This window comes from Lichtheimia ornata, assembly GCF_029851405.1.
Source record: "Lichtheimia ornata isolate CBS 291.66 chromosome Unknown scaffold00005, whole genome shotgun sequence".
Classification (NCBI taxonomy): domain Eukaryota; kingdom Fungi; phylum Mucoromycota; class Mucoromycetes; order Mucorales; family Lichtheimiaceae; genus Lichtheimia; species Lichtheimia ornata.
Genome location: NW_026695325.1, coordinates 498,566 through 514,009, shown reverse-complemented (window position 1 = coordinate 514,009; position 15,444 = coordinate 498,566). Strand labels below are relative to the sequence as shown.

Sequence of the window (15,444 nt, the reverse complement as noted above, 5' to 3'; positions counted from 1 at the left end):
TATTATTATAACAAAAGAGATGTGAAAGTTAAAAGAAACAATGCCCCAAAAAAAGAAGCAAAAGGAAAAATGATAACAGAGAAGGGAAAAAAAGGACACAAGAGAGAAAGAGAGAGAGAGAAAGAGAGGGTCTCCTTCGCCGCAAGTAAACAAGAAAGGGAAGCACCACGGATGAAGGAGAAGAAAGGTATTATGTGCGTGGTTGGAAATGCGTGATTATGTGCGTGCACTGTCAGTCTACCCCACGATATGGAAAGCCCTTGGCGTATTTTTTTTTTATCTTGCGAACCCCAACAAGCATGTATATACCATCACGCTTAATGTGCCCATCCCTAGGATCCTCTTGTTGCGTTGTTACCATTTACGGCAGCTTGTGTCATTTCCCTGCGATATATAATACTAACGCATGATACTAAGGGGCATCAAGGGTAATGATACGTAAAGACACATCTTTTGCTCCTCCGTTTTCTCTGTTGTTTCTATCATACTAATAATGACGCTTACATAGCGCACTAAATTTTATCATCCCCAGCAATGAAAGGATCGTCATTATCATGTCATCTCCTTCACTGTTATTATTATCATACTACTACTATGCATGATTACCAATGCGCCTAATAACATTTTGCTCCCAAGAATCTGGAGACATGCAAAAAGCCTTCCTGCCCCTTACTAACACTCTAAAAGATTTCCATGCAAACCATTTGTAATTTATTAACTCATGTACAGTATCATGTGATCATGTACATTGGACGTGGTATGTGGGATTCTTTGGCTGCTGATGTATCTCCTTGTTTGCACATGCACTGCTTCATGGCACACGTCTATGGCTGAGACACATTGCTCCTTATACGCAACCCCATTTTGGTCTTAAACAGAACCTCCAAATCGTATACACATTGGATGACCTTATGGTATGGTCAAGGAGAAATTTGATCTTATGAGAGAGCCATCATGGGCATCATCCAAGAAGTAACACGAATGATACTTTATTTATGCATCAACAACAGTAGCGGGTGAGAAGACAAAATGCTATGATGCTAATATTAAGGTAAATGTGCTTGACAACGACAACATAGGTGGTATCTCCTTGTGTCTGATATAAGAAAAAAGTCATCTAGATTGCAGGTGGTAGGTAGGTAATACATATTGGATATCCTCCGCATAGGTTGCCAGCTGCTGGTGGTGGTAGTATCTGAGATGATGTCACCCGATATTTTTGTGTTTTGGTTGCCAGGCGGACAGTGTTCCGACCTCTTTCATTCTCTCTTTACTCCCCCCTCTTCAAAACCAAAATGCCTGCCGCTGGTGCTTCTTCTGGTCTTGCACGCACTGTGTACAACACTTTCTTCAAGCGTAACTCGGTTTATGTGACCACCATCTTCGCCTCCGCCATTGCATTCGAAATGGGCTTCGATACCATCAGCGACAAGGTCTGGGATGACATGAACAAGGGTGTAAGTATACATGCGTGAGATCGGTTGTCGCATCATGCATCGCTCACAGTGTCTATATCGATAGAAACAATGGAAGGACATCAAGCACAAGTACGAGCAGTAGATTCGCAATGGTTGATAAACAGCGCGCTATCTTTCTTGTGTACACCCATCAATAAACCATATCGACCTCGATCGTAGAATGCATATACACTTTTACGCACATCCAATCGCTTTCGAAAATGAAGTTGACGATACGGCAATGGAGATTTGTATTGAACATGGGATCAATTATTGAAAGTATGAACACACAATGGAGTACGGGATGAAAATGGATGGTGATAGAAAGGAAGGAGGGGGAAAACAATATTCCATAATGACAATAAACCCGTCTCGGTGATCTTCAACAAATTGAGCTTATCCCCGTGTCCATGGATACGAATGTGCTAGCCCTGGTTTTGTTTATAGGATAGATGATATCTATTGATGTAATAAAAGCTATCGAGTAGTTTGACCACACGTGGATCCTCATGATGTTGTTAATGCTAAAAGGGCTGTGGGTAAAGTGAAACAAAGAATACACATGCTGCGTCTCGTATTCTTGCAGAGATCAGTTGCACACAAAGGATATGTATCCAGCTCAGCCCCTTCTTTTTCTCGTCTTCTTTTTCTTTTCCTTTTCTGTTCTTGGATTCTTGTTCTTATTGATATCCATCTCATCATGCTGCACCACGATTCTCCAAGCCTAATGGATCATGAGGATGATAATGGTGCTGGCAAACCTCTACCCAACTTTGTCAAGAAGTTATGGATGTAATCTCTCTCTCTCTTCATCTTGTCACTCTATATCATAGCATCATCATCATTAATGCTGCTCGCGAGAATAATCATAGGCTGGTCAACAAGACAAGCATTGACATGCTCATATGCTGGACGAATGACGGCACTGGGATATGGATAGCAGATGCTGGCGAGTTTTCAAAATCGGTTCTACCGTGTTACTTTAAACATGGCAACTGGCAGAGCTTTGTGCGGCAATTGAATCGTAGGTGGATGGGTTGCATGGTTGTTACCCGACAAAGTAGCACTCATTCTTATTGCCTTTCAGTGTATGGATTCCGAAAGGTGTGCAATACGTATACCAGTGGTGGCGTTGCTGATAATAGTAGTCATCAAAGCGATGGTTGGCACTTTCGGCATAGTTACTTTCGGAAAGGTGCAGAGCATCTCTTGCAATATGTGAAGAGAAAACGCAGCGGAGGAGGAGGTGTTGGTGGTAGTAGTGGTCAATTCAATATGAAGTTTGTACCCCCTTATACGGTGCCCATCGGTTTGGTATCCTCATCATCATCATCGGAATCCAACCCTGTCATATCTTCAACCGGGACAATCGATCATGAAGGAATAAACGTTGATGATACAAGGCAAAACTACGCAGCTGCTGTTGCATCAAACGCCCTCCAAACACGCCTGCAGCTAATTGAGGACAACTTGCGAGACATGGAAAGTAGGAACGCACATGTCTGCAGTAACCTCCTTGAGATGCAACGCATACAAACACATCAAAATCAGGTAAATGATACAGCTTTACATCTATATACACGATCTGTATTGTTTAACAGGGATAGAGTTAGGCTTTGCACAACATATTGGCGTTTGTCAATTCTATGCCTGATGCCGCATCATCATCCAATCAAGGTAGGCATGTCCCTTTGTTTCTGCAACTACCATTTTATTTTACATGTATATGGCAAATATCGTAAAAAAGGATGAAGGGAGAAGTGAGTGATGGGGATCGACAAGAAATGGCTTCTAACAAGGTCTTTGTAGCAGACAGGTTGATGCATGAATGCGAGCGATATGCATCACAGCTATCTAGAACGAAACAAGGTCACATCAGCGGTTCGACAGGGACTTGCCTTTTCAACCATAGATATCCGTGTGGTACGGCTAAGTATCCAAATGATACCCAAATCCTTTCCTCCCCCTCTTCAGGCGTCAGGGATATCAAAGAATGCCTTACAACAACATTACCCTCTATTGCAACAGCCATTGCTACTGGTGAACAGGAGACACTAAGACTACCCCCACTATTCTCCACGAGACGTCATGTCAACAATGGGATCGAAAATGCATTTGAATAAATGGCACGCATGGGATTTGTTGTTGTTGTTGTTTATCTTGTTGCATAAGGCTCTTTTAAAGAAATGACAAGTCCAGAAACACATTCTTCATCTTCTTTTGACGTGTATGATAGATGATGATAGAGAAGGGGTTGGGGGATACGTATTAGAAAATAAGAGCTCCTTGGATCATTATGTATGTACCTTGTGACATTGTTGTTGCCTGTTGCTTTGATGTGTTGTTTATAAGCACAACAACAAGGTGCATGTGAGCATACATATAAATCCAGTGAGCTGGGTAGATGGGCTTATGGTAGTACACAGAGAGCACATGTTCTATGGACCAAGGCCCCTCCACCTGGTTATTTTGGTTTCGAGTGCCATCTAAACATTCCATGGTGATTAGCCAGTTCTGGAATAGCATAGCACTACCGTTAGTATGCTTCTTTTTCTCTGCTTGGGATGTCCACCCATCTTTTTTTTGTATTATAGAAATCAACACTTTGATCAACGTATACGCTTTATTATATAAAGACAAGAGATGTAAGACATGACCTAACAGGTGTATGGTTGGGTGGGAAGGGGGTGCTATAGATTTCCACCACTGCTGTGGATGCGTACATAGCAATAGAAGCGATCTGGTGTTCCTAAATTGGCAACTTCCACTAAAGCGTAGCTTGTGAACAACTCCTTTTGTCTTCTTTGACTATACACACACTCGTTTTCTGCTGCTGTCCTTTTACCCCATGGACGCCAATGGCACGTCGTCGATGACTCCTCACCATTCGCTCTTGCATTCCATCCTACCCGCAGCCACCTATCGCCCGATCGTCGTCTTTTGCATTGGCCTGTGGGGTTGGGGCCTGAATCTCTACCTACTTTCAAGACATCATATCGATCCAGCACAGCTTCTTCAAATCCATGCCATCGACAAGCATTCACCCATGCATAAAGCAGTGTTTTCACTCGCTACTATCATCACCTTACTCGTCACTCTCAATATGTGGTGGTATTCGCTTATGAAGGGGCAAGCTTCGACTTGGACACCGTTAATATGCTATGTATTGGCTCTTGCACTTGTCCTTTGGCCTGGTAAAGGGCTCTATCGAAAAGAGCGTGAACGTTTTGTACGGTAAGTGTCTTTTGGGGATATGGATCATGTTACAAGTGCTAAGTTTTATATATCATTAGTGTTTTACGACGATTGTTCTCTCTCAACATTCTATCTACGGTCTACTTTGCCGATATCATCTTGGCCGATATTCTCACAAGCTTCTCTAATGTCTTTGGCGATCTTTTCACTACGGGCTGTTCGGCTTTGGGAAATCCATCTGATAATCCGGATGCTTGTCACCGAGATATCTTGGTACCTTTGCTCATTAGGTAGAGTATAGTACAACATGGATTCGATATACAATTATGCCCTGACAACCTTTTTAAGCTTGCCCTACTTGATACGACTACGACAATGCATTTCAGAATACTTGGAATCAGGAGGGCAGACCAAACGTCATCTTTTCAACGCTTTGAAATATGCATCCGCATTCCCTGTCATCATCATCTCGGCTACTCAAAAGCGTGCAGATCATTGGATTGCAGCTACTGGATCAGTACCAAGCACGTGGTGGATCAATGATACCAATCTTTTTCGTATATGGTAACAATCTTTCAAGGATGTGAGTAGGTTGAGGGATACTGATTTGGGAAAATTAGGATGTTCTTTGTCTTTATCAACTCAATGTACTCCTTTTGGTGGGATATATCCATGGATTGGTCCTTGATCAATATTACTACGACATCACCACGTACACATCAACAAACACCTATCCTACGATTTCGTCGCCACTTGCATTTCAATGATCCGATTTGGTACTATGCTGCAATGACGCTTGATTTTGTGCTTCGAACCACTTGGAGTCTGAAACTCAGCTCTCATCTTTACGTCAAGAGACTTGAAGGCAGCATCTTTACAATGGAGCTATTGGAAGTCTTTCGAAGATGGGTTTGGGTTATCTTTCGGATGGAAAACGAGTGGGTCAAACGAGCTACAGCATCACTCCCTACCGATAATCCCGTTCTCTTGTCGATGGAATCTTTACACAACCCACCACCAAAGTTAATGACTATTCGAGAAGAAGATGGTGACGATGATCCAGCAAGCAAATGATCTATATATCAACCCTTCCTGTCATATTTATTCAACATACACAATCCACCACTACGCTCTTTTGCCATAGAAATCATCCCATCCACATGTAATCTTATTAAACACTTTACATCCGTTTTGCTTTTTTACATCATTTTATTATAATACAGGATTCCATGTGCTTATAACTTTTTCCTGGATTGATGTATTCTTCGTTCTATAATAGAGCGGGTGATCAAATGGAATCAAAGGGATCTTTTTCTACAAATGCTTGTTCACATTTTCTTGGGGATGGTAATGGATGACAGGAAAGCGCGTTTAGAATTCAACACCAAGCTCAGGGACGTAGCCAACTTGTTGGTAATGAGCAATAACGGCCTTAGCCTTGGCAGCAGTGTTCTCAGCGGTGATACCGAACTTCTTGTAAAGTTGACCAGCAGGACCAGATGCACCGAAGCTGGTCATACCAACTTGAGCGTGTGCGTACTTGTTCCATCCATACACGCCTAAGCTCTCGATAGAGACGGCTGGCAAGTTGGCAGGCAACACCGACTTGCGGTACTCAGCAGGTTGCTCATCAAAGAGTTCAGAGCATGGCATAGAAACAACACGAGCGGGAATGTTTTCAGCAGCCAAAAGCTTAGCAGCCTCCACAGCAAGAGAAACTTCAGAGCCAGTAGCAACAAGGACAACCTTGGCATTCTCAGCATCTTGAAGGACATAAGCACCCTTGGTGACAGCTTCAATGGAAGAGCCTTCGAGTTGGGGCAAACCTTGACGGGACAAAGCAATGATAGAGGGACGATGTGCGTTCTCAAGAGCAACAAGGTAAGTACCAGAGACTTCGTTACCATCAGCAGGGCGGAAGGTCAACATGTTAGGAGTGGCACGAGTCAAGGTCAAAGTCTCAATAGGTTGATGAGTAGGACCATCTTCACCAAGACCAATGGAGTCATGGGTCATGACATAAAGTACTCTGATATGAGAGAGAGCTGACAATCTAGCAGCGCCCCAGCCGTAACTATTGATCATCACATGTTAGTTATATCTCTATTAACCTGTATCATGTATCCCATACTCACGTCAAGAAGTTCAAGAAGGTACCAGCATAAGGAATGATACCAACGCCATAGGAAGCCAAACCATTCATGATAGCAAACATGGCATGTTCACGAACACCATAACGGAAGTAGCGACCAGAGTAATCACCAAGGCCAGTGGAAGGCTATAAGGTTGAGGATCAGTTAATCTTAATTCAAAGGACCCGAATAATGTATACATGTATGTGCAACTCACATGTTGGAAATCAACAGCCTTCTTCCAGCGAGTAAGATTGGATCCAGTCAAATCGGCAGAGCCACCCAACAATTCGGGGACAACATCAGCCAAGGCGGTCAAAACACCTTCAGAGAGCTTACGAGTGGCAACAGCAGGATCAGCGGGAGTGAAGCGTGGGAGAGCAGCTTGCCAGTTCTCGGGCAATTTGCCAGCAAGACGACGAGAAAGTTCAGCAGCCTCTTGGGGATGAGCTTCAGTGTACTTGGCAAAAAGAGCATTCCATTCGGCTTCAGCAGCAGCACCATGGGCAGCACGAGCACCATAAAGTTCGTAGACCTATCAATTAAAGTTTGGGGGAGGTACGTCAGTGACAAGTGCCCTGTGCCCTTTTTTCTCATGCATTGATGTGGACGTGCGTGTCCCTGGGGGGAAAATGGATATCGATCGATAATACCATACCTCTTTAGGTACAACATATTGCTCGTCGGGGTTGAAGCCAAACTTTTCCTTGACTTGCTTGATGTCATCGGCTATAACAATCATGGAAAATCAGTCAATTGTATATTTCACAGATCGCCAGATAGAAAACAAAGACATGACATGTGAATTCATACCTGAGAGAGGGGCACCGTGAACCTTCTCTTCACCTTGCAACAAGGAACCATAACCTACAAATCCAAAAATCGCATCGTGAGATCTCCGCAACATGATGATGCCATGGTAACACATTTGCCATCTGCTTGACAGAGCAAAGAACGCCATAGAAGCTTCCCCACTTACCAATGGTGGTCTTGACCTTGATGATGGTGGGCTTATCGGTAACAGCCTTAGCCTCCTCAATGGCCTTTTCAAGAGCATCAACATCATTGTCACCATCGGCAACAGTAAGAGTGTGCCAGCCATAGGACTTGAAACGTTCAACAACATCCTCAGTGAAAGATACAGCAGTGTCACCATCAATGGTGATCTTGTTGTCATCGTAGAGAGCAATCAACTTGCCGAGCTTCCAGTGACTATGATGACGGCATATCTCTCTGAGTTATCTTTTGAAACACAGTGCGATGGGGCCACATACGCGTATCGATATACACGCACACACACACCCAATTAGAAACTTACCCTGCAAGGGAAACGGCCTCAGCAGCAACACCTTCTTGAAGACAACCATCACCAACAATGGTGTAAGTGTAGTTGTTGAAAAGCTCGAAACCAGGGCGGTTGTAAGTGGCAGCCAACTGGGCTTCGGCAGCAGCCAAACCAACAGCGTTGGAGATACCTGGTATATAATGAATGTATCAGAAATCTTGATCTTCTTATCGTATCCTTCAACACTATACATTACCTTGACCAAGAGGACCAGTGGTCACTTCAACACCGGGGGTATCATGGGCTTCAGGATGACCAGGGGTCCTTTTTGATAAGGTTACGTTAGCAACATGATAAGCCCATTTGAAAATTACTAGATCCTTACTTGCTGCCAACTTGACGGAACTGCTTGAGATCATCCATGGAGACATCAAAGCCCAAAAGGTGAAGGTAGATGTAAAGAAGGGCACAGCCGTGGCCATTGGAGAGAACGAAGCGATCACGGTTGACGAACTTGGGGTTCTTAGGGTTGACGGTGATGAACTTGTTGAACAAGACGTGTGCCATAGGAGCACAACCCATAGGAGCACCTATATAGGAAGGCGTATATGATGTGAGTCATACGTGTTTTTTTTACACCCCAGTTACGAGAAACAACAACAATACGGTACCTGGATGACCAGAGTTGGCGCCACGAACGACATCAGCAGCGAGGACACGAACAGTGTTGATAGCGCGTTGATCAATAGTTTGGACCATTTTGAGAATGTTGATGGAAAGAAGAAAGGACAAAATACTAACTTGTGACCCGCAATACCCGCTTTTATACATGATGTTTTCGATCAGTGTCTGGTTGGGGGGAATAAATTGTTGCGGCCTCCCAATTGCTTAGTCGAAAATACACGACTGGACAAGGTGTGCAAGATGCAGCCAATAACCTTCCATGATGTACCCCCCAAAAAAAGTTGTTGCCATCTATCGGGTATTTTCCCGTCTTTTGCAGCCGTCGAACTTTATTTATCCAGGATGTGTGAATGGGCGATAAAGCTGAAGTTGCGAAAGTGATCCTGCATGTTGGCGTCAAAAGCCGTTTCAATGGGCGTCTCTTTAACCGTTTCATTGGTGAATTTGTCATCGAAATTCTCGGCAAGTTCTGGGTTGGTCTAATAAGCGATGTGTCAGCGATGACCAAGGTAACCGAACGGGAAGAAGATCAACTCACAATAATAGGTACAATGGGTGGCTGCACTTTACGCTCCAGCATGTCTTTCCACTTGATACGTCTGAACCATTTGTGTGCTTGAACTTGTTCTGTGCCATCATCACCATAACCGAGACGGGTATTTGGATTCTTGCGTAGGAGCTATCATGCAAGATGATCGGATTAAAGGTTAGTCATGACGTAAATACAACCCCTTTTAAAGCACATACTCGATTAAGAAGATCTTTGGCATCCGATGTAACGTAATAAGGCACTTGTAGTTTCTTGTTTTGAATGGCATCCATGGTCTTCTTTTGATTGCCGGCACGAAAAGGTGTCTGATGGATAAGATGTAAATAAGACGTGTAAAGATTAAATCCATCCACTCGATACTTACATCCCCCGTCAACATTTCAAACATGAGGATACCCAAAGTCCACCAATCCACACTCTTGTCATAATGCAATTCCATCAACACCTCTATATACAACGTATCAATATTTGATCTTGCCATCCATCGTTGTAATCATTTACCTGGTGCCATGTATTCAGCTGTGCCACAAAATGTATTTGCTTTTCCATCGACAGACACCTTTGATAAGCCAAAGTCGGTCAAAAGCACATGACCTTCGGCATCCAACAAGCAATTCTCAGGTTTAAGGTCACGATAAACAATGCCCAGCGTATGTAGATGATCCAGTGCCAGAACCAATTCTGCAATGTAAAATCGAGCCACTCTTTCAGAAAACATTTGTTCTAATGTCAACAAAAAAGTTAGTAACCATGCATGATCCTAGTCCGTTTGTTGATGTACCTGCAGCCATGTGTGTAAATAATTCACCACCCACAGCATATTCCAAAATAAGAAACAATCGCTCGTCGGTTTGAAATGCATACATAAGCTGAACAATGAAAGGATGCCGCACTTCTTCAAGGATTTGTCGCTCGGTCTTCATGTATTCCACATTCTTCTTGCCGTGAACAAACAACGACGCCTTTTTGAGCACTTTCATTGCGTAAAGCTTTCGAGAATCCACGTGCCGACACAATGTCACTTTGCCATATCTATTGATATCCATTGTTTGAGTCCACGTGCCATATTCGTTTGGTTGATTGTTGTTGACTTACGCTCCCCGACCAAGCAACTTGAGTATCTCAAAATCCTCCTTGTATACACGCTTTCGAGGTCGTTGCGTTTCTTTGACGGATGATGATATATAATCCTGATCAAGTGATACTTCATACAGCTGCTCATCTGCTGGGATAGGTGTCGGTTCAGCAGTATCGGCTTCAGATGCATAGCCGCTCTCGAATCCACCGCCAACAGCCAAAGTGCCATTATTATTGCTACTCGTGCGATCGTCGCCATGCGCATCAGTATTGCCAACTTCAAAGTGACCATCAATGCTGCGCCGTTGAAGAGCTGCTAGATCTTCATCGTCGAATTGAAATACGGCGCTCATAATGCTGGATGAGTGTTGGTGCCAGAAATGAGAGGCGTTATCGAGGTAGTTGTTGTATTAGGAAAAGGTAACAAGAGATGGAAGCGCAAGAACAATGTAAATGCAAAGACGACGAGCCACAAATCCCAAAGTCAAGAGGATCAAGTCAAGTTTCATGTACGGGTGGAAGGGAGATCTGCGAAAAAGAACAACAACCTCCTTTCATATTAATTAGCCATCCCCCCGCGTGATCACGTGCATACGACATTCCCGATCGCTCTTCTACTACTACTGACAAATCATGCATGCTCTACTAGCACGTTTCGATTTATGCAAGGACACCATCTCTTCAGGTGGCATCTTTATTTAGAGAGAGAGAGAGAGAGTATAGTAGTTCGTATCAATAAACCATGTGCTTCATTCCAAACAACAAGCAATAGCAATGCTCTTCCCTTTTGTTTTATATGCTACAAACTCTGGAGGGGATACCTACGTAGTAGAGTGCTTTCATTTTCATTTAGGTTCGACTTGGATGATTCCATCATCTCACTTACTTCCATCTTCCACACAGCAGCATTACCTTTTCATTGGTACTTCGACTTACGACGCCATTTTCATGGGTAGATGACAATATGGGTTTTAAGGATGCAGCGGTGGTATACGTTTTTGCAAGTGATTGAAATACCCCTACGTATGCTTTGACATGCAATCAACAAGCATTGAATATCAGCTGATGCTGGAAAACACCGGCGGTGCTATTACGTGTGGTTGCCCACCAACGCGAGTTGCCACGTAGGTAAGAATACAAAGCAACGGACAACGGTTGCCATGATACGACATCGATATTGATTTATGACTAGCAGACAATGATAATAGCTCAAGTTTGACGATAATAAAGATGATGACTGATATATTCAACAAATGTTCCTAATCTACAATGGGATGTGAATTTACAACTATCTATGATATGGCGGGATTGGATACATGATGGTGGGGTACCATAATTTTCTTGAAGACGAGTATCATGCAAGAATGAACATGATGAAAGTCGTGTAAACCAATGCCTAAACTGTAACGTGTTAGTAGCGCCGTCACGAAGAAATGTGTGTGATCGAGCTGTCCCTTTCTCTTTACACCTTTCCTCTTACTTACCTCTCACACACATATTCTCTCTCTTTTCTTCCCTTCAAACAACCCGTATCTCTTTAAAATAGACCAAGGAATACCCTAAAAGCTTGTATCAGCAATGGAGATCGATACCAATACGCCACAACCTACAACAGAATACATGGACGAGGATCCCGTTAATCCTGCCACCACCGGTGAATCCAGCGAGCAACAACAACAGGAGCAGCAAGATGACATGTTTGCCGTGGCTTTGTTGATTGACGAGCTCAAACACGAAGATGTGCAATATCGATTGAACGCGATGAGAAACTTGACGGTTATTGCTCAAGCCCTTGGTCCCGAAAGAACTCGTAATGAGCTATTGCCCTTCCTCCAAGGTTTGATTCCCACACCAGCTCGGCTGAATTGACGCAAGGTTACTAACCGTCATTTGACTGCAGAGTGTATTGATGACGAGGATGAGGTCCTGGTTGTGCTTGCTGAGGAGCTTGCTAACCTTACTGCACATTTGGGCGACCGCGAATACACCTATTATCTTCTCGAGCCCCTGGAGAACATTGCAGCAGTGGAGGAAAGCTCTGTCCGGGAAAAGGTATCTACAATGTACAAGGAGATGATGATGCTGCTGCCAGGTACAAGCTGACATGGCTTTATCAATGACATGGATAGGCTGTTTCATCGCTTTGCAAGTTGGTGGATATTCTTCCAGCCAATCACGTTGAACAGTATTTCCTTCCATTAGTAAAGAGATTGAGCTTGGGTGAATGGTTTACTAGTCGAACATCTGCAACAGGCCTCTATGCCAGCACCTACAAGAAGGTCCCTGCCAACACCCAATCCGAATTGAGAAAGTAAGTGATCATTTGCGTGATGAATAGGGATTTGGAAGTGAGTGTAGGCAACAACTAATAATGGGTGATTTTGATCATAGCATGTTTGCCCAGCTTGTTGGAGATGAGAGCCCGATGGTGCGGCGATCGGCAGCTAAGGCTTTGGGCGTGAGTGTCTTTTTGCTACGGCGACGTGCTGCCATATTACCCGCAACTAATGCGAGTTGGCGCGTGGACAATAGGCTTTTGTGGCTCAACTGCCTACAGATGAATTACTTGGAGGTGGTCTCGAGTTGTTGAAACAACTAGCTCAAGATTCTCAAGATTCGGTTCGCTTGTTGGCAGCTGAAGAGCTCGTACCTTTCGGCAAGCTTTTTAACGAAGACCAAAATCGCAACTTGCTGCTCCCCATCTTCTCGGCATTGGCTGAAGATAGATCATGGCGTGTAAGATATATGGTTGCTTCCGAATACGTCGAGGTAAGATATCGCGCTTTACTCACACAAGCTTGTGAGTACCTCACTCAAATCACGTGACAGATCGCACAAGCATTTGGTGCCGCTATCGTTGAGCAACACTTCACAGAGCCATTCTTACATTTCTTGGCTGATCCCGAAGGCGAGGTTCGCACTGCTGCTGCAGGTCGCATCACTGGTAAGTCATTTTTTATTATGATTAAGGGCAACAACTAATAATCAAGATAGGCTTTTCACAGCTCATTGAAAAACAAGTGGTGATCGATCGACTACTCCCTTGCGTCAGGGACCTTGTTGGTGATGAGAATCAGCATGCTCGTGCAGCTCTTGCAAAGGAAGTGAGTGGTTTGGCTCTTATTGTTGGTCAGGATCCGTAAGTGTTATACATGTTGGGGGGTTGTATGTTTTGGAAGAGGGCACAACGAAGGTCTAGGCTCTTACATGCTTCCTTTCTTGTAGCACAACCGAGTATTTGCTGCCAACCTTCCTACAACAGCTTACCGACGACTTCCCAGATGTACGGTTGAACGTTATTTCAAGCTTGGATGAAATCAACAAAGGTGATTGAAACGTGTGTCTTTTTGTTGGATGTGAGCTAATACAAAGAAATTAGCCATCGGCATTGAGCGTTTGTCCCAAGCCTTGCTACCTGCTATCCATGAACTTTCTGAAGACAAGCAATGGCGTATTCGACTCGCTATTATTGAACACATTCCTTTGCTTGCCAAGCAATTTGGTGCCAAGTTCTTTGAAGAGAAGCTTTTGGACTTGTGTATGGCATGGTTACGCGACAAGGTCTTTTCGATTCGAGAAGCTGCCACTACCAACTTACAGCGATTGACTCAAGTCTTTGGTGCATCCTGGGCCCAACAAGCTATTATCCCAAGAATACAAACCATGGCAAGCGATGATAACTACTTACACAGAATGACTGTGATTTTTGCATTGACCGTAAGTTTGATGATGATGCATTGATTTTCAAATAGCAACAGCATTAACGTTGATCAATGTTTATTATAGACAATGGCCGAAGCACTTCCTGCTGACACAGTACGAGACTCAGTGTTGCCAACTGTCATTGAGCTATCCAGTGATCCCATTCCTAATATTCGATTCAATGTTGCTAAATCCTTGGAAACGATGATACCATTGCTCAAACAAAACCAAGCTATGCTCGATCTGGTGTCAAGTATGGCAAAGCCAACGTTGGAGAAGCTCAGCTCAGATCCTGATGTCGATGTGAGGTTTTTTGCCAATCGGGCCTTGGAAACCGGTAAGTGTCATGGCAACGAGGAAAGAATCATGCAGAGGATAACACTCTTTATGAATAGCTGTTTAAGCCACCTATGCTTGTTACTTTGAGAGAGAGAATAACGTGAAGAAGAAAAGTCGATGTCATTCATGTGCAATACAAAAGAAAAAACAAAAGCGTGTTACAGCAAAACGCCATGCAGCCCTTTTGTATATTACATTATTCAACCATATCTATATACATAGCGTTCTTTTTCTTTTGATTTGGTATGAAAGCATGTTGATTTATTGTATTTCTATTTCTATCCCATCATTTCGCTGACATCGAGATCAAAGATGCTCTTTGGATCCTGCTTGAGTTTAGTACGTGCGTCTTTGATAACTCTATAATTGATATATGCATCATGATCAGCAAAACGAGAGTTGACGTTATCCTTCTTCATCCCCACATGTATCTCTTGTTTACCTGCTATCTTTACGCAAATCTTCATGTTCAATTTCAACCTTGGGTTCAGGCGTTATAGCATCAAGGACGTAATGATTATCGCAATGTGGGCAGTATTCGTCTTCCTCCTCATAATCACTATACATGCGCCTTTGGTTAGATCGATCACCCTTCTATTGCATCCAATTGAGCCCACTCACGTCATATCCTTTCGGAAGGCCTTTTTACACTTTTTGCACGCAAACACCATCTCGTCAGTCTTGCGGAGAGGATGATCAGCAACCTCGGCGTGGCATTCAGAGCAATCGAACCAGCGTCTACAACATTGGGCACGAATGGCAACCTACACAATCCCGGGAGCATGTAAATAAGAGTCTTCAAATAAAGCTATCTACAGTTATTGTACTTGCCTGGGCGTTTAGAATGTGTTTGCACATGGCGTAGTAAAGGGTATAGATGAGTAAAGAAAAGTTGAAGGGCTGCTGTTTTTGAAAATGCTGCAACTATCAAAGGCGTAAGGGGAAGCACAAGCAGGGCACTTGCCAAATTCGGCCAACATCGTGTGCGTCCCACCGTTTGTATTTCCATGGCAACGTCCAATA

The 15,444-nt window shown here is 43.6% G+C and overlaps 7 protein-coding genes across 7 annotated transcripts; 4 read left to right on the top strand and 3 right to left on the bottom strand.

The window, feature by feature from the left end:
* Nucleotides 1-1,295: 1,295 nt before the first annotated feature.
* On the top strand, nt 1,296-1,560 carry O0I10_001968 (uncharacterized protein; the record flags this gene model as incomplete). The annotated part of the gene is made up of 2 exons (XM_058482057.1): nt 1,296-1,457; nt 1,522-1,560. The coding sequence occupies 2 exons, from the start codon at nt 1,296-1,298 to the stop codon at nt 1,558-1,560; spliced, it is 201 nt and encodes a 66-aa protein (XP_058347188.1).
* A 597-nt stretch (nt 1,561-2,157) lies between these two features.
* O0I10_001967 (uncharacterized protein) lies at nt 2,158-3,580 on the top strand (the record flags this gene model as incomplete). The annotated part of the gene is made up of 5 exons (XM_058482056.1): nt 2,158-2,249; nt 2,330-2,481; nt 2,545-3,008; nt 3,071-3,134; nt 3,267-3,580. The coding sequence occupies 5 exons, from the start codon at nt 2,158-2,160 to the stop codon at nt 3,578-3,580; spliced, it is 1,086 nt and encodes a 361-aa protein (XP_058347187.1).
* A 725-nt stretch (nt 3,581-4,305) lies between these two features.
* Nucleotides 4,306-5,726, top strand: O0I10_001966 (uncharacterized protein; the record flags this gene model as incomplete). Its single annotated transcript, XM_058482055.1, has 4 exons — nt 4,306-4,691; nt 4,751-4,942; nt 5,001-5,216; nt 5,273-5,726. 4 exons carry the CDS (start codon nt 4,306-4,308, stop codon nt 5,724-5,726), a joined length of 1,248 nt encoding a protein of 415 aa, XP_058347186.1.
* A 297-nt stretch (nt 5,727-6,023) lies between these two features.
* Nucleotides 6,024-8,828, bottom strand: O0I10_001965 (transketolase; the record flags this gene model as incomplete). Its single annotated transcript, XM_058482054.1, has 10 exons — nt 6,024-6,726; nt 6,788-6,930; nt 7,002-7,319; nt 7,443-7,513; nt 7,598-7,651; nt 7,764-7,996; nt 8,103-8,259; nt 8,326-8,393; nt 8,455-8,659; nt 8,741-8,828. The coding sequence occupies 10 exons, from the start codon at nt 8,826-8,828 to the stop codon at nt 6,024-6,026; spliced, it is 2,040 nt and encodes a 679-aa protein (XP_058347185.1).
* A 254-nt stretch (nt 8,829-9,082) lies between these two features.
* O0I10_001964 (uncharacterized protein) lies at nt 9,083-10,733 on the bottom strand (the record flags this gene model as incomplete). Its single annotated transcript, XM_058482053.1, has 7 exons — nt 9,083-9,232; nt 9,292-9,432; nt 9,501-9,608; nt 9,668-9,750; nt 9,805-10,026; nt 10,085-10,335; nt 10,399-10,733. The coding sequence occupies 7 exons, from the start codon at nt 10,731-10,733 to the stop codon at nt 9,083-9,085; spliced, it is 1,290 nt and encodes a 429-aa protein (XP_058347184.1).
* Nucleotides 10,734-11,958: 1,225 nt separating this feature from the next.
* Nucleotides 11,959-14,485, top strand: O0I10_001963 (uncharacterized protein; the record flags this gene model as incomplete). Its single annotated transcript, XM_058482052.1, has 11 exons — nt 11,959-12,217; nt 12,281-12,432; nt 12,510-12,691; nt 12,772-12,838; nt 12,913-13,149; nt 13,210-13,324; nt 13,375-13,519; nt 13,606-13,706; nt 13,760-14,097; nt 14,167-14,419; nt 14,478-14,485. The coding sequence occupies 11 exons, from the start codon at nt 11,959-11,961 to the stop codon at nt 14,483-14,485; spliced, it is 1,857 nt and encodes a 618-aa protein (XP_058347183.1).
* Nucleotides 14,486-14,699: 214 nt separating this feature from the next.
* On the bottom strand, nt 14,700-15,279 carry O0I10_001962 (uncharacterized protein; the record flags this gene model as incomplete). The annotated part of the gene is made up of 4 exons (XM_058482051.1): nt 14,700-14,781; nt 14,864-14,980; nt 15,043-15,185; nt 15,253-15,279. The coding sequence occupies 4 exons, from the start codon at nt 15,277-15,279 to the stop codon at nt 14,700-14,702; spliced, it is 369 nt and encodes a 122-aa protein (XP_058347182.1).
* Nucleotides 15,280-15,444: the final 165 nt, after the last annotated feature.